At 38.5% G+C, this 20944-nt stretch overlaps 1 protein-coding gene across 2 annotated transcripts in view; it reads left to right on the top strand.

Moving 5' to 3' along the window:
- The first annotated feature begins 2496 nt into the window (after positions 1 to 2496).
- Positions 2497 to 20944, top strand: part of rgs6 (regulator of G protein signaling 6) — a 134435-nt gene continuing 115987 nt past the window's right edge. Inside the window, exons 1-3 of one of the 2 annotated variants that reach the window (XM_037538039.1) lie at positions 2497 to 2789; positions 3758 to 3903; positions 8433 to 8546. In XM_037538039.1, the coding sequence (XP_037393936.1) occupies positions 8463 to 8546 (84 nt within the window). In that variant the 5' untranslated portion in view covers positions 2497 to 2789; positions 3758 to 3903; positions 8433 to 8462. The remainder of the gene's footprint in view (positions 2790 to 3757; positions 3904 to 8432; positions 8547 to 20944) is intronic. The other variant, XM_017692580.2, reaches the window with a different exon arrangement.

The raw sequence follows: 20944 nt of genomic DNA, 5'->3' as shown, positions 1-20944 counted from the left end.
AGATGATCTGTATTATACCTGTTACATGTTCAGTGACCTCTCAAGTTAACATCTACAGATATGAATGTGGACACTCCAAATAAAGTGGAAAAACAATTGAATTCAGTAGATTAAGAACAAATTTTATTCACACATTATATAATTTACACATATATTAAAAGTCTCTCAATAATCTAATGAATGAATTCACTGCTACTACTTCACTGATTTGTTGATATGTTGCTGAGAGTTTGCTGGATACTTTGGATTATTTAGAACAGAACAGTTCAAAATACATCAAAATTAAAACACGTGTAAATTTCGTTTCTGGAAATGTGCTCTCTGTCTGTCTGACATTTACAGGTTCCCTTTGGTGTAGTTTTAATGTCAGGTTTGTAAGATATTCTTTTAGCGCAGCAAACCTCAGGAAGTGTCGGTTCATTAATGTTAGTAATGCTAACTTAAATGTCATCTGATACTGTGATATGTTTGGGAAATATCATGATCAATATTGTCCAGAACTATTAAGGCTTGTTATTTAGTGACTACTATGAATTCTTGAGTAACTGCTATGAAACTACAACCCCATTTACACCTGGTTGCTTCATGTGATGAGTATCTGGACTGTATCTTTGTAAATTTTAGCCACATACATTTACCCTTGGCGGTCAAATGCTGCTCAAATGCTTCTCAGACCACCTCCTGAAGTGGTCTAAGTGATGAATTTGTATCCATTTTAAAAGCATCTTAGGTGCATTTACACCTGTATTGGTATGTGGCTTAACCTCATCCAGATATGATCCTGATACTCGATGCATGAAGTGACCAGGTGTAAACGGCGTCTGATATGAATGAGTTGAAGTGTAGATTAGACACACACACACACACACAAGCACGTGCTTAAGTTTTAAAGGGTTAATGTAGTGGTGGTTCTGCTTGCAGACTTAATTTCCAAATGTCTGATGGCACAAGATGCTACTTTTATGAATCAGTGGTGTTTGCTTGGATTTGTGAATGCCTTTTTTTAAGTAGTTTCCTGAGGCTTGTTTGCAGTAATAGCTTGAGCCAGTGTGATAAGTCCTCTGTTTCTCATTACTTTCTTCATTTCACCAGGAAGGATCAAAAGATCTACAATTATTTGCAATACAACCCTAAATATCAAGCCTCAGTTATGTTGCAGTAACCCTAATTAAACCTATGGCTTTTTGTCCTATGTTTATTGCACTCAAATATGCAGAATGTAAATGTTTTGTAATAAATAGTTGTAATGATGGGTAGCACTATATGATGACAAAATTGGAAATGGAAAAGATTTAGGGTGAGAGTCAAAATGGCCCAAATGCTGACCTTCACTCAACTTAAATTTGTATGATGTCCTACTCGTTCATAGAGCATTGTTACTCTACTTTACATGAAGTGATTAGATATGAAACCCACTGTAGTGGTCTATTTAAAGGGAAACTACAGCAAATTCTGAAACTTTTATAATAATTAGTATTAATATTTAAATGTAAATAAAGTCATTTAGAGTGGTTTAATGTGAAATGCTCCATTCTGGAAAAACTTGCTCACATTGGTGGTGATAGGAACCAGACATCTGCAAAGCAAAAAGCCTCTTAACTCTTTCTCAGAAACGGCCTTTACATAACACAGTTATGAATCTGTTCCCTGATGCCTGAGATTATTTTATTATAGTTTAGATATATAGTTTTCATTTAAAATTTATTTGTAAAACACATTCATGCTGGTGAAATGGATGCATGTCCAATGAAAAGTTAGGCAAAATCAATGGAATTCCTCTTTAATGTACCATAACACACAGTTGCTATGGTAGCACTTTAAGGTGGTAAGATGGGAGAGAAATGAAGCAGAGAGATCGCTCAGTTAGGGTTGGGGTTAGCCCTAATTGCTGTGGTAACCATGAGTAAAAACCCCATTTCTTAAGGTGCTCAACTTAATGTACACAGATAATATGCCGAAAAAGCCCCTAATTGCTGACTTTGAAGTAACCTTATATTTGTATAACAGTGTGCCGTGCAAACTGCTACTGTGCCTGTTGCAGTAACCCTAAATAAACCCTCTGCTTCTGGTGCTCTACTTAATGCACTTAGCTAATGCGCTGTAATGTAGCACAGTTATTATTAAATATTTGCAAAAAGCCTCAAATGCTGTAATACAGCACATTAAGATGGTGGGATGAGAGAGGAGTGGAAAAGATAGATTGCTCCAAGAACTCTCCCTGGAATTAGCTTCCTCTTATGTATGTTTACCAAACTACACCCCCCCCCCTCTGTGTCACTCCTTCTCTTTCTTTCTCTCTCTCTGTCTGTTTGTCTGTCTGTCTGTCTGTCTCTCTCTCACTCTCTCTCTCTCTCTCTCTCTCTAATAATAAATATGATTCCAAATTGCTTGCCGGATGAATACAGTGAGGGAGGCTCCACCCCAGCCCCCACCCTCTCTCTCCGTCCCTCTCACTCCCTCCCTCTCACTCTCTCCTCTCTCTCTTTCTCTCTCATATACTCTCATGCTCACATGCACCCAGCTGCTCACATGCCAGGATCTTCACACTGTACCTGACCGCTCCGCTGAGCTCAGTGACCACCCACGCTAGCATCCAGCCACAGACGGAGAGAGTGCTGCAGCTTCCCTCTCATCCTCCAGCCTGCTGTTCTCCAGCAGAAGTGCTCCTCCTGTCCTCCTTTCTCCCTCAGCCTCCCTCCAATCCGACCATGCACCTGCTCTGATCCGGTTGCTAAGGTGCTGAAGCCCAGGCGTGGAGGAGTGGACGAAGGCAGGACTTTGTTGCTAAGGTAATGAACGCTTCCAGCAGCGGTGAGGGTGCGGGAAATGAGAGGAGGAGGGACGGCTCACTGTGCGTGTGTGGCTTCAGCAAACTTACACATTTCTTATCATGAGCTCTGATGACTGTTTCTCTCTCCTTCTCTCCCTCCTCTCTCCTTCTCTCTCTCTCTCCTTCTCTCTCCCTTCTCTTTCGTTTTCTGCCTCTTTTCTCTTTTTCATCCCTTCTCTCTTGTTGTCCTTTGCTCTCACCTCTCACCTTCTCTCTATCATTCTCTTTTTCTCTCCTTTTCTCTCTCTCCCCTCTCTTGCTGTCCTTTTCTCTCTTATTCTCTCTACTCTCCATTTTCTCTCTTCACACTCTCTGACCTCTCTCTTTTTTGCTCACCTTTCCTTCTCCCTCTCTCTTTCTTTCTCTCGCTTGCTGTCCCTTTTTCTCTTTCATTCCCTCCCTCTCTCTCAATGTCCTTTATTCTTTCTTTTATTCTCTCTCTCTTTTTTCTCTTTCTTTTTGTTCTCCCTCTTTCTCTCTCTCTCTCTCTCTCTCTCTCTTTCTCTCTGTCCTTTTCTTTTTCATATGTTCTCTCTTATTCTCTCTCCACTCACTCTGACCTTTCTTTTTCTCTCTCCTTTCCCTCCCTTTGTCTGTTTTCTTTCATTCATCTCCTTTCCTTCTCTCTCTTGTACTCTATTGCTCTCTCATTTTTTTCTCTCTCGCTCTCTCTACTGCTCTCTTATTCTTTCTTGTTCTCTCTTTGAATTGCTCTCTCGTTTTCTTTCTTTTTCTCTATTACACATATTCTTTCTCGTTCTCTTTTACTATTGCTGTCATTCTCTCACTCTTTATTGCTCCTACATTCTCTCTCTCTCTCTCTCTTTCTCTCTCTGTCTTACTCTCTGTCTCTCTCCCTCTCCCTCTCTCTCCCTCTCTCTCTCTCTCTCTCTCTCTCTCTCTACCTGTGTGTGTCCATGTCTTCAGAGTGACAGGCTTTTTCTCGCTCTAACCGTGGTGGTGTAGGTTAGCGGGCGCTGGGTGGATTGTGAATTGAGAGCAGTCGTCCTGTGGGGATTGGAGCTGTGAACACAGCTGCTTTTCCTCTTCCCCTCAATAACTGCACATCCTCCGTAGGTGATCTCCAGCACCGCGCTTTCACACCCCACTGATTACATTCGCTTCAGTTTTATCTGGATCTCATCTTAAAGTTCATTACGTCTGTTGTTTATATGGTGTCTGTGCAGAATGAGGGCCAGCATAACGGGCAGTGCGAATAAGCTGGACAAACGAAATAATCAATACATTGTATATTGACGGAGATGGTATGTAGCAGCAGTTAAAAGGAGGTGATGCTGTAAAGCTGATTTACTGTCATGCCAAGCAGGTGATGACACACACACAGTGGAGCAGACAGCAGATGCTAAGGACCCCAGTGGGAGGAAGAGTCTGATCTGGGAGTAAAGAGTCACAATCAGGGGATTCTCTCTCTCTCTCTCTCTCTCTCTCTCTCTCTCTCTCTCTCTCTTCCTCTCTCTCTCTCTCTATATATATATATATATATATATCTCCTCTCTACTTCTCTTTCTCTCTCTTTTTCCCTTTCTCCTTCTCTTTCTCTCTCTCTCTCTCTCTCTCTCTCTCTCTCTCTCTCTCCTCCTCCTCTTCCTCTCTCTCTCTCGCTCTCTCACTCTTCCTCTCTCTCTCTTCCTCTCTTCCTCTCTTTCTCTCTCTGTCTCTCTCTCTCTCTCTGTTCCAGTTTCAGACAGCTGTTCCTCTTAAAGAAACAGGTTGTGTTTATTAGCAGATAGCCCCATAGCTAACAGATATACATACATGTGAGATATGAACAGGTCCCTTGGGAGAGCTGTACATTATGCAGTTTAGTTATAGTACACTATTTATGTGAACACTATTTGCTTGTGTGCATAATCTGTATGTAGCTATAGCTACAAGTATATAATTTTTATGACATCCTTTTCAATTAATGAATTAATGCAGATACAGTTAAATAATGCACCCACAGCATATATACAGGGTGAGTCAAAAGTCACACGACACTGTTTAATTTAATTTAACTTTTTATGCTGTCACAAGCCTCCACTATGCCGTGCTGAAGGTGGTGTTTGTTGTGGATTTTGTCAGCATACACAATTTGTTTGAGATGACCCCATAGATAAAAGTCAATAATAAAAAAAAAATAAAATAAAATAAAACAGTGTCCTGTGACTTATGACTCACTCTGTAGTGTGTATAGAAAGGCATTGCTTGGATCAATAGAATAGGTCACTCTGGAGCTACAACACAAGAGCCTAAGGTTTCCATGACCACTGATGAGCATCAACAATAGGCAATAAGGCAGTGGAATTATCTGGAGTGATGGACACCTCTGGGATGAGTAGGAGTGGAGTTTGATCCAGAACTAATCATCCAACATCAGTACCTGACCTCATTAATGCTCTTGTAGCAGAATGCAGTAAAATCCGCACAGTAATGCTCCAACATATAGTGTAAAGCCCTGTCAGAAGAGTACAGAAGAAATGGATACACACACGCTCACACACACATATGAAGCAGTAACCACTAATACAGAAGACAGCCTGCTGTGACTCACATTACTGGCCATGCACAGATATTTAATTGCTATTTAATTGTCTTCAGGCAAAGACAGGCTGCTGGGGTCCTATAGCATGCTTCAGCAAGGGTTTTTTGTTTGTTTTATTCATTTTTTTATAATTTAAATGGACTTTTGTTGTAAGTGTAGCTAAGTTAATATACGAGTACATGTATAGTCTTTAAGTCTGTAGCTATGGTGCATTTTTAAACCTGTTGTTAGGTCTCCCTTGCCTTATTTGCTGTGTTGCCATAACAAGTGCAGACTTCGAGGAGGGCCAGAGGACCTAGAGAGACTTTTGGGACAGGCTTTATATCTCCATTAGGGATTCATTTGGGATTCTCTCACTCATGTTTAGCAAGCTGATGTAGGCAGGCATTAACCCACACCCGCAGGATCACTCTAATTCATTGAATGCAGAAGCATTTTTTTTTCACTAGGATGTTTTCTCTTTTTGGGACCTAAAATGTGTTTCCGGCCAGGATTTGAAATAAAAAAAAAAAAACAAATCAAAATATGTCCACCCAAATAGTTCTCAGTCATACATTTATTGTATATTTATTGCATAGTAAAAGAGCTAAAACACACACCAAGTGCTTAAACATAAAGTACATTTAATATGTTGTTGTTTTTGCAGTGCAGCTGTTTACTGATAGAAAATATGTTGACTTAGTCAGCTAGACTAGCAAATAAAAGTACTTGGGTTGATTTGGATGAGTGGTGCTTGTTTGTCTATGTTGTGGTGTAGTCTACTCTGAAGCAGTGGGTATACTTAGACTAACTGATCTGATCACCATTAGTAAGACTAGCCTAGCTAGCACATAGCAATGTAACTATAATACATGCTATATAATTACCTATTAACTTCACATTCCACATATACAACCTCAAATCTTTGGTAACACTTTATTTGAAGGCTACCTACATAAAGACTTCATGACGCATTCATAAGCACTGAATAATGTGTTTATGGAGCACTACTTGAACATTTATTAAGTGCTTATGTCGGTTCTTGCAACCTGACATAAGATGTTTTATGAAATAAATTACATTGTACTGACATAATAAGAATAAACGTTGAACATATTTACAGCACTAAACACATTTAAAACACTATACATAACTATTTATGTCAGCATTCTTAAGACGACATTGCCCTGATATCAGGTTAAATATGCCTGGAAACCACGCCCTCTTCGCTGAGATGATTGATGCAATTATGTATAGTGTTACCGACATAAGCACTTAATAAATGTTCAAGTAGTGCTCCATAAACACATTATTCAGTGCTTATGAATGCGTCATGAAGTCCTTATGTAGGTAGCCTTCAAATAAAGTGTTACCAAATCTTTTTCATTTAGTATGACTTCTAAAGACCTTTTGCTTAATTTTGTGGAGAAAATTTTGGTAGCATTACAACCTACAGGGCTAGTTAGCCTTAACATAGCTCTTGGTAGCTAACTTTTAATGCTAACATTAAACATAGTGTGGAACTGTAGTATTCATCAAAACACAAGCAAAAAAGTACCTGGATGATGAACCACAGGTAAAAATTTGGTAAAAATGGTAAAGTGTCCAAGCACTCACAAGTGCTGTGGTAGAGTTCAATAACAGTGATTTTCTACAGAACTTTGATTTTATACATCAAAATTTAAAAAGGCAGTTAACCCTTTTTTGACCAGGTGACCACCTGCAAATGCCAAATCTATAAATGGAAGCAGTCTCAGCAGTAGGTTAGCCTATGTGAATTGAATAAGGAGTGAGGAGGAGTTTTATTTCCAAAGCTGTTTTGGTGTTAAATTTGGGGAGCACTTTTTTTGAAAAGCCCTCTGTAGATGCTTTGGTAGATGCTAACCTCATCTTTAATTTGCATTGAACTAAAATCTGTTACATTCATGTCACCTTTTCCTAACCCTAAACATAACACTCTCTCTAACCCGGGGGTGCCCAAACTTTCTTTTCATAACCAAAATGAGGGCCAAAAACATGAATGCAGAAGTTTGAGTACCCCTGGTCAAATGACATGTTTTTCCAATATGATAAACTCAGCAAATAAATAGAAATTGAGCATTTAAATTTGCAGACAAATGTCATATTTCACTTTGTTCCCTGAAGAGGTTACATGTTAACTTAGAAAATCAACATTCATTTTTGGAGGGGTGTTCAAATGTTTGCCTGTACATTTGAAGAAGGTGGGTAGGTTTCAAATCAAGCTTTTATAAATGTGTTTTATAACACTGTTACTAAGATACTGCAAAAATTCAATTTTACAAGGAAAGCGTGGGTTGAATAGGTTATAAAGAGTTAAAAAATCTGTTCTTGGGTTAGGGGGGGTGGGCTTTTTGAGCCAAATCAAACATCTTTACAGGCCAACTTTGCGTCATATAAAACATACAATCTCTTTGAGTCGCATTATATAATCTCTCTTTCATATCATTGGGCATTTTTAAGTATACGTGCCAAAACCATATGGTGTCCTGGTACATATATGACATCACACAGACTACACTTCTGGCAAGAATTTAATTTTCTCCTTCTTTTCATTTGATAAGCTGGCTTGTTTCTGCTTATGAAACATGGTATCCTTTGACACAGGTTGTACACGCTTAGTCCATCACAGCTTTGACAGGTGTCAGGCCTGACACCAAAGTGTCAGACTGAAAAGCTGGCTGACATAGTTGAACGGGTGCTGAATGGTCACCGCTGCTTACAGAGCCAGACTGCTGCTGAAGCTATTACTCAGCTGGGTTAAGATTTGAACTTAATTTCCTAATTGCAATTTAATTTTCCTTTCCTTTTCTTTCCCTTTTCTCTTCCTCCAAAATGTATCAGATGTGCAGTGTCTTTGTCTGTATCAACTAATAAAGCTGTGCTCGCTCTCTGCCAAATTGTATTGAGCTTATGAAATGTTAATCTGTTGGCATTCACGGGGATCAAACGAGTGTAGACAGTTAATTCATTGTCTTCAAAGCAGTTCATTGTTGCAAGGCTTTCTGGGAGCTGTTCCATATGATTGATCTCTCCTCTGTCCTGCCCCTCTGCTTACAGCCGGAGCGTGTGGAAGGGAAGAGGTGGAGCATGGCCCAGTCCTCTCCAGAGCAGGGGGCGGTGGGGACCGCCGACCTGGAGGAAGACTCCCCAAATATGATCATTTACAGGAAGGTAAGGGCACATTTTTTACCACAATGCAGTTAAATTTTATTGTTTTGGCCCAATTTAGAGTTAGAAAACACTGAATATATAAATAACTGGATGAACTATATACAGCTATATGCAAAAGTTTGAATTCATTAGCACATCCTTTACACACTTAAGGTACTGTTAAAAGATTATAGTAATTGAGAGTGATGTCTAACGGGTCATATTGTCTATAAAACAAATGTAGCTATTTTATCTGAAATTACTGTTAACCCTCCGCTATATGGACAAAAGTATTGGGACATACTTCTTAATCATTGAGTTCACATGTTTAATTGAGTCTCATTGCCACAGGTTTATAAAATCAAGCACCTAGCCATGCAATCTGCCTTTACAAATGTTTTTGTAAGAATAGGTTATTCTGAAGAGCTCACTGAATTTGAGTGTGGGGCTGTAATAGGATACCACAGTTGCAACAAGTCAGTTCATGAAATTTCTTCCCTTCTAGAAATTTCACGATCACCTGTGAGTGGTACTATTGAAAAGTGGAATCGTTTAGGAAGCACAGCAACTCAGCCACGAACTATCAGACCATGTAAAGTAACAGAGTGGGTCGCTGAGTGCTGAGATGCATAGTGCATAAAAGTTGCCAATACTCTGCTGACTTAACAACTACTGAGCTCCAACGGTCCTCTGGAATTAACATCAGCAAAAACACTGTGTGGCAGGAGCTTAATTGCATGGGTTTGCATGGCCAAGCAGCTACATGCAAGCCTTACATCACCAAGCACAATGCCAAGCATTGGACATAATGGTGTAAAGCATGCCACCACTGAACTCTAGAGCAGTGGACACATATTCTGTGGAGTGACGAATAACATTTCTCTATCTGGCAATCTGATAGATGAGTCTGGGTTTGGTGAATGCCAGAAGAACATTGCTTGCCTGATTGCATTGTGACAGCTGTGAAGTTTGGTGTAGAAGGAATCATGCTATAGGGTTGCATGACTGAGCCCCAGTGCACAAAGGCTGGATGGGTTTGGTTTAGAAGATTTTGACTGTCCCACACAGAGCCCTTCCCTCAACCCCATCAAACACCTTGGGATGAACTACAACAGAGATTGTGAGCCAGGCCCTCTCATCCAACATCAGTGTCTGGCCTCACAAATTGTCTTCTGGATGAATGGGCAAAGGTGTTCTTTCGGGTTGAGGTCAGGACTCTGTGCAGGCCAGTCAAGTTCTTCCATACCAAACTTGCTCATCCATGTCTTTATGGACCTTGTTTTGTTTGTTGCTCAGTCATGTTGGAACAGGAAGGGGCCATCCCCAAACTGTTCCCACAAAATTGGGAGCATGAAATTGTCCAAAATCTCTTGGTCTGCTGAAACATTAAGAGTTTCTTTCTATGGAACTCAGGGGCCGAGCCCAACTCCTGAAAAACAACCCCACACCATAAACCCCATCCACCAAACTTTACACTTGGCACAATGCAGTCAGACAAGTACCATTCTCCTGGCAACCACCAAACCCAGACTCGTCCATCAGATTGCCAGATGAAGAAGCTTGATTAGTCACTATAAAGAACACATCTCCACTGCTCTAGAGTCCAGTGTCGGCACTTAACACCACTGCATTCAACGCTTTGCATTGCACTTGGTGATGTAAGGCTTGGATGCAGCTGCTCAGCCATGGAAACCCATTCGTTGATGCTCTCTACATTGTTCTTGAGCGAATCTGAAGGCCGCATGAAGTTTCGAGGTCTGTAGCGATATATTTGTGCATTAATTTTTGCACAGGCCACATTTTATGCTTTATTTCCCCCCTAACACATTGCATTCAGCAAATAAAAAGCAATTGTGCATTAAATTGTGCAGACATGTGTTCTCTGTAGAGGATGTGTTAACTTTTTTCATATGACTGCATGCAGCTGTGAAATATAGACAATAGAACGATTTGTCCATTACTGCGTGTTCTCATCCTCATCTCTCACAGTCACGTATGGAATTATTAATGTTCAAATTTGCAACAAAAAAGCAAGATATTGATAGTAAAGCCTCACAGGCAAAGGAAATAGCTTTTGCTTTAGTTGATTTAGTTTGTATTCAGCACACTCATAAGCAAACACTGAAAATAATTTCAGCTTCCTCTCCTCCACCTTACCATCTTTATTGATTGCTTCCTTATGGGAGAAGCTATAGATTCTCAAAAAATATTGTCATAGGGCAAAGAATCAGTCAATCAATCAAAAACAATACACCAACAATACAAGCCGTTTTGTCCTTTTTGCATTAAAATAACCTAAAAATAAACAAACCTGCTATTGAGTATTATTAGTGTTATCACTTATGATGAATTGGAACATTTCAAAATTGAGGCAGTTGAATGCAATTCAAGTTACATTAAATGGGTTCTACTCTCTCCTGTGTTTCTCATAGGTTTGTTTTCAGACTGAGTGGTAGAACCTTGAAACTAACCAGTATTGTCATGCGTATGTGGCGTCATCAATTACCTGTAGAATACAGTCAATACACAAGTACTGAGACTGCACACATGCATTGTTTAATACAAAAACACAAGTATAACATTGTCTGCACATGAATTGTCTAGGAATTAATTTATAGTCAATTAATTCATATCTGAACAATTCACTTCACTAAACAATTCACTAAATGCTTTACATCTCCTGCTGATAATATTTAGCTTTTTTGAAAAGAAATGTATGAGAATAGTGCTACAGTCTTTTCAACCAAGACTAAACATCACCAAGTTTACAAGAAGCCACAAAAATACCTGCTCTTAATCTTGATTAGTAGGGAGAATAAAGAATGCTATAGATTAATTGCTCATGTCTGCAAACATCCAGATGGGGGCTCTCTCACGGATTACTTCTTTTGGGTGGGAGGGGAAACACTGCTCACACATTGCATTATCACATCATTCAAAGATTTGTGCAACATTTTTTGTTTTTATTTTGTTGTATCATTATAGAGCATATTTAATTTAAATAGTATGTTGATGCGTCTTCTTTTGTTGTTGACAAATAACTGACTTCACTGCTATTGAAACACGGTTAGTTTTCTAAGGGCAGGTTCTATGATGCAATTTCACCAGGAGACATTTGTAATGTTTATGACTAATTTCTATGGAATATGAAATATTGGTTGTTGCAGAGACTTGATTGATGAATTGCCTCTACAAAGAAGAAGTAGAAAACGTTTCAAAACAGCTGTAATGTTGTTTACCCTTGTGATTTATCCCGCTGTCTTAAGTGAAAGCAATATGATTGGTACTGCATAGCTGAGGAATTTACAGCCAACAGAAAACAGTACCATATAAAAACGTTTTAACATTTTACGTTTTATGTCATTTTTACATGTTTTAATTTTACATGAAATGCAGATTTGAGATAAAACCACTGATAACACAAGACAATGCTTTCTTGAGTCTCCATAATTAAGGAAAACACCAAAAACTACTATTCCACCAAATGATTGCGTTTTTACCCCCATGTAAATTTGCACAGGACTAAATAACACGTCACAGGGCGATAAGGTGCATCAAAAATTTGAACGGCTAACTTGTTTTACTAGTGTAGTATTTGAGTGTGTTGTGTGCAACTGTCAAATTGCATGGAAACCTCACAACATGCAACTAGTTGCATGAAAGTTTCACCATGTAAAGCCAGACAAGTCTTTTGGGTGTGCACTCTGTAAGCATGCTGGTGACTCCCTCATAGACTGCTGTTTTGCTTAGCTTCTGCCACTGCTCTTGGGCCTCGTTACAATGGACATGCAGTCTTACTGAATGTGCTTTCAGCTGGTCAGCATGTTTTTGAGCTAAAGCGGGTGATGTATGCGAATGCGGTCAGCAAATGCACACAGTGGAAGTAAATGCACACACAGTGGAAGTAGAGGCATGACTTCCCAAAATCTGCTTGTCTGATTATGGCTCACATATTAGAATGGAACTCACATCCTCCTTTGGCCTCTCATCTAGTGTGGGCAAACAGAAAGAGAGCCGGGGGGAATTTGCTTGGGCTGTGTTAGTCAGTTTGCATGTCAGCATATTGCAAGCCGTCTGCTGTGTGTGTGTGTTTGTGATGTGAATGGGATGCGCACTCATGCAGATGCTTGCATATTTCTTTTTTTAATGTATTTCATTCTTAGGGAACACTCATGTGTAACTGCTATTGCTTTGTTTATTGGATCACTGTGGTATTTATTTAAGTTGTGTATCTACATTTAAGGACTCAAGAGAGAGGCAGGCAGAGAAAGAGAGAGAAAAAAGGGGGAACGTGTCAGGCAGCTTTCTATGTGGCTATTTTGGGTGTTTGAGATGAGTCCTCTTCTGCGTGCTGTCAGTGAGACACTGGAAGAGAGATTCATTTCCTGAGCAATGAGGCCTAAACACAGAAGAAGAGCAAACAATGCTCCATCCACATCTTCTTCCAGTCCTAATCCAGCCACAGCACCACCCTTGTTCTCTCCTCAATAAAGAATGTTTAGTGGGATCTCCTCTTATTTACTCAGAGCCATCTCTCAGCTCAGCGAGCCTATTTAAAACCTGCTTAACCTTCTGAAGAGCACCAGAGGAAGCATGCCAAATTAAATGCCAGCATCTGGGTTAGGAGCGCAGGCTTAGGTCAGCTCAGAGTAGACTCCCAACTGCAAAGCTGGTGTCACATCATAAGGAGAACTACTCATTGCTAAATTGTTGAAACCAAGGTTGAAGTTGTCTGCAAGATAACAGAAGCATTTTAGGAATTAATTAGTTAATCAGGGGGGAAAGTCTCTAATATTATTTGACACGTTTTCTCAGTTAAAAAACTCTGGACAGCAATACGATTACTGCAGGATCAGTGAGTTTATGGTGGGTTATATTTTCTACAAACCTAGAACCCAGGCTTGTAGTCATGTAATAAAAAAAAATCCACATTGTTTTGCAGTAGTTAGTGCCTAATGAAAGCGTATACCAGCTATTGTAGTTCACAGTATACATTAATGAGCTCTGCAATAACATTTTAAATCCTGATATGATCCTGAGATGAAAATTATTTGTTGTTCTGATTAATCACCAGCAGAAGCTCTTTCAAATTTACAGGAGGCATTTGTGACTCTTAAGCATATTCTTATGCTCTCTAAGACTTGTTCTTAATGAACAAAAAACTAAATGTTATTTTCTAAAAACCTGATACAGAGATAATCTTTGCCACAAATTTACACACATTTTTTGCCATAAATTTATACACAATTTACAAATTTACACATGCAGACCAATAAAATTTGGTAGGTTATCATCAAATATAAAACCCTATCTTTTAAATTTCATGTTGGACAATTGATAAAGAAGTTAAAGTTGTGATTTTATTTTAGGAATACATTTTGCTTTACTCAACAGGCATGAAAAAACAAATAGTTGAAGCTACCTTAACTATTTTAGATTATGGTGATATTTTTATAGATATACTTCAAAGACAACATTAAGATTTATAACAGGCACTAGATATACAACTCCACACTGTGAACCTTAAAAAAATATTGTGTTGGCCAAAGACATTCATTAGATAATTTTCTTATTGGTCAGCTTCCTTCATAATGTATTTGTCTGCATTCATATGAGCAAACTAGTCTAGGTACAATTTACATTCTAATAGTAATATTCACTTCTGATAATACAGTCTGAATATGGCAAGGCAGCTTTTAGTTATCGTGCTCCATCCGCATGGAATGATTATTATTTCCTTGAGCAATTGTGTGATAATTGTTAAAGAACTGTATCATTCTATTTTGTTCTTGTTTTTAATTTGGTTTTGGCATTGATTTGATTTTGTTGGTTGTTCTGGTGTTGTTTGCTGCCTTCTTGGTCAGGGCTCACATGTAACTGAGATTTTTAATCTCATTGTGATCGCCCTGGTTAAATAAAGGTAAAATAAAATAAATAATAGACTTGTTCCAGAAGCACTAGTGCAATCTCAAAAGCATCTTCTTCATAAAGAAGCCTTCAGGATGTTCTCCATCAATTAACCTTACAGGAACTGCTATGTCCTATGCTATAATAGAACGTTTTTTTAGCCGGACTTTCAGGCTAATAATTCTTTAAAAAGAGGCGTCTCAAAGTTTTTTTGAGTGATGTCATAGAAAAAAACACTTGTACAGATTTCGATTCACTTTAGAACCATGTTTGAAAATAGATTTAAAGGTTTAAAGAAGGTTTATGTAATGTTAAGGTTCTATACCAATTCAAAGCTTCTTCGTAAACCGTTCATTAGATTAAGCTTCTGAAATCATTTTCTCCAAGCCCTCTAGTGCCCAATCTCCAGACGGAATACAACATTTGTGATTAATATTTTTCTCTGTAAGTCTGTTATTAGGGTAACTAGGGCACTGTTGGCTCTCTGTGTGTGAAATGCAGTATTGAGCTGCTAGTGAGCAATGAAAGGTGAAAGAGAAGGAGTGAGATCACCCTGCTTTAAAAACAATTCACATCTCTCCACAATCACAGCTGTACCAAGACAAACAGACAGCACAATTGCAGCTTTCTTGATACCAAAAAAATATCTACAACAGCCACAACAAAAATCAAAGTGAATATAGTTTCTTCTGTGGTTCTTCTTCTGAACTACCACTACATGGACACAGCAAACCTATAGAAAAAGAGTTCTTCATAATAAGGATGCTAGCCAATCATATAGTTCTGATGGGTTGTTTTACATTACAGTATCACCTAGTAATGGATATTTTCATTTGGAAGATCTAGATCTACTATAGTGAAAATAGCATTACCTTGACCATGACTGGAAATTCTCATGCCAAGCATTAAGAATTTATATTAAACTCTAAGACCTCATCACCATCTCATCGCCATTACACATCATCACCATGTCATCCTTCATATACTGTTCTTCTAGTGCTTCATGAGGGGTGAAGCAGCTGCCATTGAGATGAAGAGTCTGGTTAATCCATAGCTGCCTCCAGGTATATTTATATCTCAATGAGTGCCGCAGAGCAGCCTGGAGTAGTGCTCTTATCCTGGGCTCCGAGAATGAGACGTCCACTTCAAAAACCTGTGTAAAAGCGTTGTTCCGATATGCCCAGTTGCTGTTCTGGACATTACGGGCAATGAATTAAACCTCAAGATATGAACCACTCTTGTTGTGATGATGATATTAAGCTGCCACTGTGTTGTGAGATAAGCTGACAAGGTATCTAAGGCTCAAAGGAAGGACTGAGAGAAATGTTAAAGAGGAACCTTTAAAAGCTCTGAAACTGCATTGAAACTCCAAACAAGGGCTTGAATGATAAGCAATTTTGGGAAAATGCTGAAAGATGGTTTTATTATTTAAAAGGTATTTTACAGTAACATTCTGTATATCTAGGACCATCCATTTGCATCAGAGGGGGCCTTTTCTCTGTATGAAATTTACACCAAAAAAGACGTAAAAATGAGAGCCTGCACATTAAAACATATGCCGTCTTTCACTTCAAAGGTCATAGTTACTAATGATTTGTGTACTTAAGTTAATGCTCTGTGGTCAGAGCTGATGCGGAGCCTCAAACTACACACATGCACAGCGCCTGCTTTGAGTTTTAGCTGTGAGTCTGTGATGAACTTTAGCAGATTGGGTGGTTATTGGGGTGGGAAAAGTACTGAAAGTCTCTAGTTGAGCATGACTGATGTTACTGATCATTTACTTGAGTGCAAATAAAAGTATTTAATGAAGAAAGTCTCTCAAGTCAGAGTAAATAAAATGGAAAAAATAAATAAGCAAATACTCATTTTGCGATACTTTGTTGTGTGTTCGCAATCACAATCTGAGAATTTTTCTGAGCTGATTTGGCTTCATCATTGGAAATGATCTGTGTAAACAAAACTGATGCAAAACATATTACATGAGCAACTGATCACAGTGTGCTCTGCTCACCTGCAATAAAACAAACGTTTTGTTTTAATAAAGAGCCAACAAATTTGTTATTCTATAACAATGAAGTAAGAAGACAGTAGGAAAATGACAAAAGCTAAATAGCTAGGCTAAGTTAGCCAGTCAGCTAACTGCTGGTTGCTCAGAAGGAGGTTTAGGGCATTAAAAATTGCACCCACTTTTTCATTTTTAACCATCGACTGTGAAAAGACCTCATGATGATTAAATGTCAAGCTAACGTAAGAATAATACATACTGTTTATGAGGATTAGCCATTGTGAATCACTGACTGGACATCTCACTTTTGGCTGTGTAAATGAAGTAAAACCTTGACGGGAGTTTCAGGTCATGGATCAGAGTGTATAGCACTTACAAAATGAAAAGAAAAAAAACGATCAATTCTACATAGCCATATTCAATAATCATTAATTATTAATTAAGCGCTCCCAGCTATAGTCTAACTGAAGAAGAATCTTACCTTAATGCACAAGTAGTGCCATTAACACAGCTTCTTTCTAAACCTATGAATAACTTGAAAAAGCTGCAAATTGAATGTGTGCCACTCTAGGCTTCAACTGAATCAGATTGTATTAGAAGTACAATCTCTGTACACTTTGAATCGCTTAATGATGGAGAAAGGCCTTTTGAATGGGAAGTTCCATTTCAAAACTTTGCCAGACGGCTCACTCGACAAAGCTAAAGCTGTGTGTAGTTACTGTCAGGCTGAGGCTAACTATGACAGGAGTTAATCCAGCCTTCGATCTTATATGCAAGCAAAGCATCTAAACCTGACAGGGTTAGCCATGGTAATCTGTGACAGACCACACTCAATAATGTTCAGCCTTAAACAATGGACCAGTAAACCCCCAGTAAATTTAACAGTAGCTACTGCTAAATTTGAGCAATAACTAGATTTTCAGATCGTTCCCAACAACACAATTTGTGAGTTGCCTTAAAGAGCCACTGTCGCCACTCAGATACATGAGCTATAAAAGACAGAGAGGGCAAAACTAGCTAAAAAAGTTGGAACTAACAGCAACAGTCACACCTCTGTGTGACTACTGGACATCACTGGGGAGTCATAGTTACTTCAAGGTTACAGTCCATTACATCAATGAGCAGTGGAACCTGCATTCACGTTTTGACCATCATAAAAGCAGGAGAGACATCATGCTGAGGTTAAGTAAATGTGTTTGAAGCATATTTTGTCCACTCGTTTTAATATAACCTCATTGCACTTAACATCTTTCGTTGAGCTAAAATTTCAACAGATTAAAAATAAAATAAACTTGTGATTAATCACGATCAACAGCACAGTTATACGATTAATCACAATGACATTTTCTACATACTTGACAGCCCTAATATAAAGCCATTAGACAGATTATGATAACCATTCACTCTACCTCATATCTGATATCTGGTTAAACACCGTGTACATGGGCCAAAGATTGGTACACCACTTCTCTTGGAAATCAGACAAGCGTTTTCTATGCTTGAAATTTTTCTTTCTCTGTAAGTCCGCTAAACAAGATGTGATTATTGGGTTTTTACACAAAGTAGCATTCCTGTAACTTTTGGTTGGTTGACAACAAGCAGTAGAACAAGGTACATGCCATTAATCAAGTAAGCGGAATTCTGTTGAAGTTTTTGTTCTTTTTTTTAATGAATTACCTCAGTAAATAAAAACAAAGCTGTGTCTGATTTGTAATACATTGGCTATGTTCTAGGCCAGGACAACAGATCAAAATGTCTGAAGGCCAGGCCAATTAAATAAAGTTTATGCATTTGAATCAGTTTCATGTTTGTTCTGCTAAGCTGTTCAAGGACTTAGAGTTCAAATCTTGCATGCTGATGATACAAGCTAAGTTGGGTATGAAGAGAAACAGATATAGTTAGGATGGGCTGTCTGCTCGAAATTGGTGCGTGTTTGATCGGTTTCTGATTGACTGGCATTTTCAGTATCACTATATTTTCAAAATGTATTACAGGATCTCAGTATCAGATGCTATTTAAGTTTGCATTAATAAAGATAATGAGCCTGTACCTTCTGAGGTCTGCTAGTCTGTGCTGAAAGAATGTCTTACAGATCTGACATGGCTTGTTTTAATTGGGCTTTTTGTCCTGTTTTCTTCTCTTAAAGTGACACCAAAGGGAACCGTCGCAGGCAGAAAGTACATTTCCAGAATAAAAACATACTATTCATTTATTGTTTATGTGTGTTAAGATTATTTCTAAAACTAAAAATCTGTATAATGTGACAACGGCACAGGTATACCAGTATAGACCACTGGTCCAATTAGGTATTGATTTGCTAAGTGAAAATAACTTAACACATCCTCTACAAGATACACACAATGCAAAATTATTGCTTATTATCTCAATGTAACACAATGGGGAAAATGTAAAGGGTGGCTTATGACAAATGAAATCCTATCAAATCCTATTTTGTCCTTTCTTTCAGAGTGTTAAACCCAGCCAATAAATAGGAATCGTGCACTGAAGATTGAAAATGATGTACATTTTTTTTCTTCCCTGTAGAGGATGTTTCACTTAGAAAATGAACAAAACATGTAATTGGACAGGGGGTGTTCAAATTTTTGCATATGGCTGCATATGTCCCAAAGGAAATACAGTGACTCACTACCCTTTATCTTTGGAGAAGGCAGCCAAACTTAAGTGTTGACTATTTTTGTAGAATGTTTTATGGAAGTTTGCATGGTTCTTTGATATCTTCATGCTTACATTCTGGCTTAGTTTATTTAAGACCTGCAATGATGGGACTGGTGTTCGGGGCTGTTTGCTGAACTCAGTTAACATCTCGACTCTTTCAGTAGCACTAGAGTGCACTATGGTGGGAGAGACATCTCCCACTGCATTTCTAACATTGCCACTCTATTGTCTGTGATGACTCATTGTAAGGGTGGGCAATATGGCAAATATGTAACATTTTCACAATTTACAATATAAATCAAGCCAACTTTTTTGAGGTTTGTGAAAAGGTTGAAACAGACAAAATTCTCTAGAAAAAAAATGAAGAATAGTGCCACACTGAAAAGGCTATGGATTATGTTTTCAGTAGTAATTAAGCAGGAACAGGAGAAAATATTACAGTTGGTAAAACACAGTCCTATACAAAGGTCAGAGATGCACTTTTTTAAATTTCCAGTCAGAACAGCCAATAAGCACAAGATCTTAATTTTTTTTATGTATTTCTGAGGAGGTTATATGTAAAATGCTCTTGCATACGGAAGAAAACTGGTTCCAAAACTGGAGTTAAAGAATCATTTTAGATAAAGGGAAATTGGGACTCTTAACAACTGTGCAGACCACCAAAACTGTCCCCATCGGATAAACAGCACTTAAAGCTTTCATCTTTGAGAGAGAGAGAGAGAGAGAGAGAGAGAGTAGAAAATCCAGCTGCTTCAGATCTGAAAAAATCCACAGGTGCATCTGTCCTTCCCTACTCTGTGAGAAGACTATGTGAAGACTTAGTGCTATGAGTCTGAAAGGATGTGTAACTGTCAAAAGCTGTTACACAGAAAAGGAGAAAGCAGAACATGTAACAACTCCTAAGACTGAACTTTAGAACTGTGAAAATCCCTGCAGATTTCTAAAAGTGAGTTTCCTGAAAAGAATGGAAACTGTAATAAAGATGAAAGGCAGAGTCATTTTCCATCACATATATATTTTCTGTTTTTTTCCTGACACTGGAAATTTATTTTAACTCGCTGGCCGTTTTCAATTGGAAATTGAATAAATTAAGGGTGGTCTCTTGTTTTTGAACTATACTGTACATGAATAAAATAATGACATAATATGCTGACATCAAATCAGCGACTTGTTGCAATACAGATTATGCAGTTACTGTATTTGTAGTTTACAGGCTTTCTATTTTTAGTCTTTATCTGTCGTTTTCATGATACAGTTGTTCATTGTAGTAGAAGTCCTGTTGATGCTCGTAATATACTGAAGAATATCATGATGTGATTTATCACAATAATGTTAACATACTGTGATACTGCCTGCCTCTGTGCCATTATACACAGTGGTACATCTGCACAGTCTGTATCTGCTTCTCCTTAGCCATCTTTTTATTATTCTCTTACTTCCTCTGCTTATTTTGGTTGAGCATTTCTATAAGCTTCTTGGTTTGTCTATTTGACACATCAGCAAATCGATGTCTGTAATGAGGGTGAAGCTGTATCAGGGCTGGTGTAGGAGGGAAGCTCAATCAATACGTAGGAGAATGAGCTGAATAAAGACAGTTAGATCTGCCGTGATGAGTAATAGTTGGCTATCCCCGGTCTGGTCTGGTCTCTCTCTCACTACTGTATAGTGACTGAAGATGGGCACCAGATGGTGGACAATATGTCCAGTGTCCTCAGGAGAAACGTGCTGCATCCCAAGGGCTGGAGCAAGCTTTTGGAGCAAATTGCATTCTTCTATGTCACTACACAGAGCAAGTCATAAGTGATGGCATGGGTGTCAGGCCCCAGTCTAG

Source organism: Pygocentrus nattereri, chromosome 4 (assembly GCF_015220715.1).
Source record: "Pygocentrus nattereri isolate fPygNat1 chromosome 4, fPygNat1.pri, whole genome shotgun sequence".
NCBI classification, from domain to species: Eukaryota; Metazoa; Chordata; class Actinopteri; order Characiformes; family Serrasalmidae; genus Pygocentrus; species Pygocentrus nattereri.
Note: the sequence above shows the minus strand (reverse complement) of the source record. Positions and strands in the feature narration are given on the sequence as shown.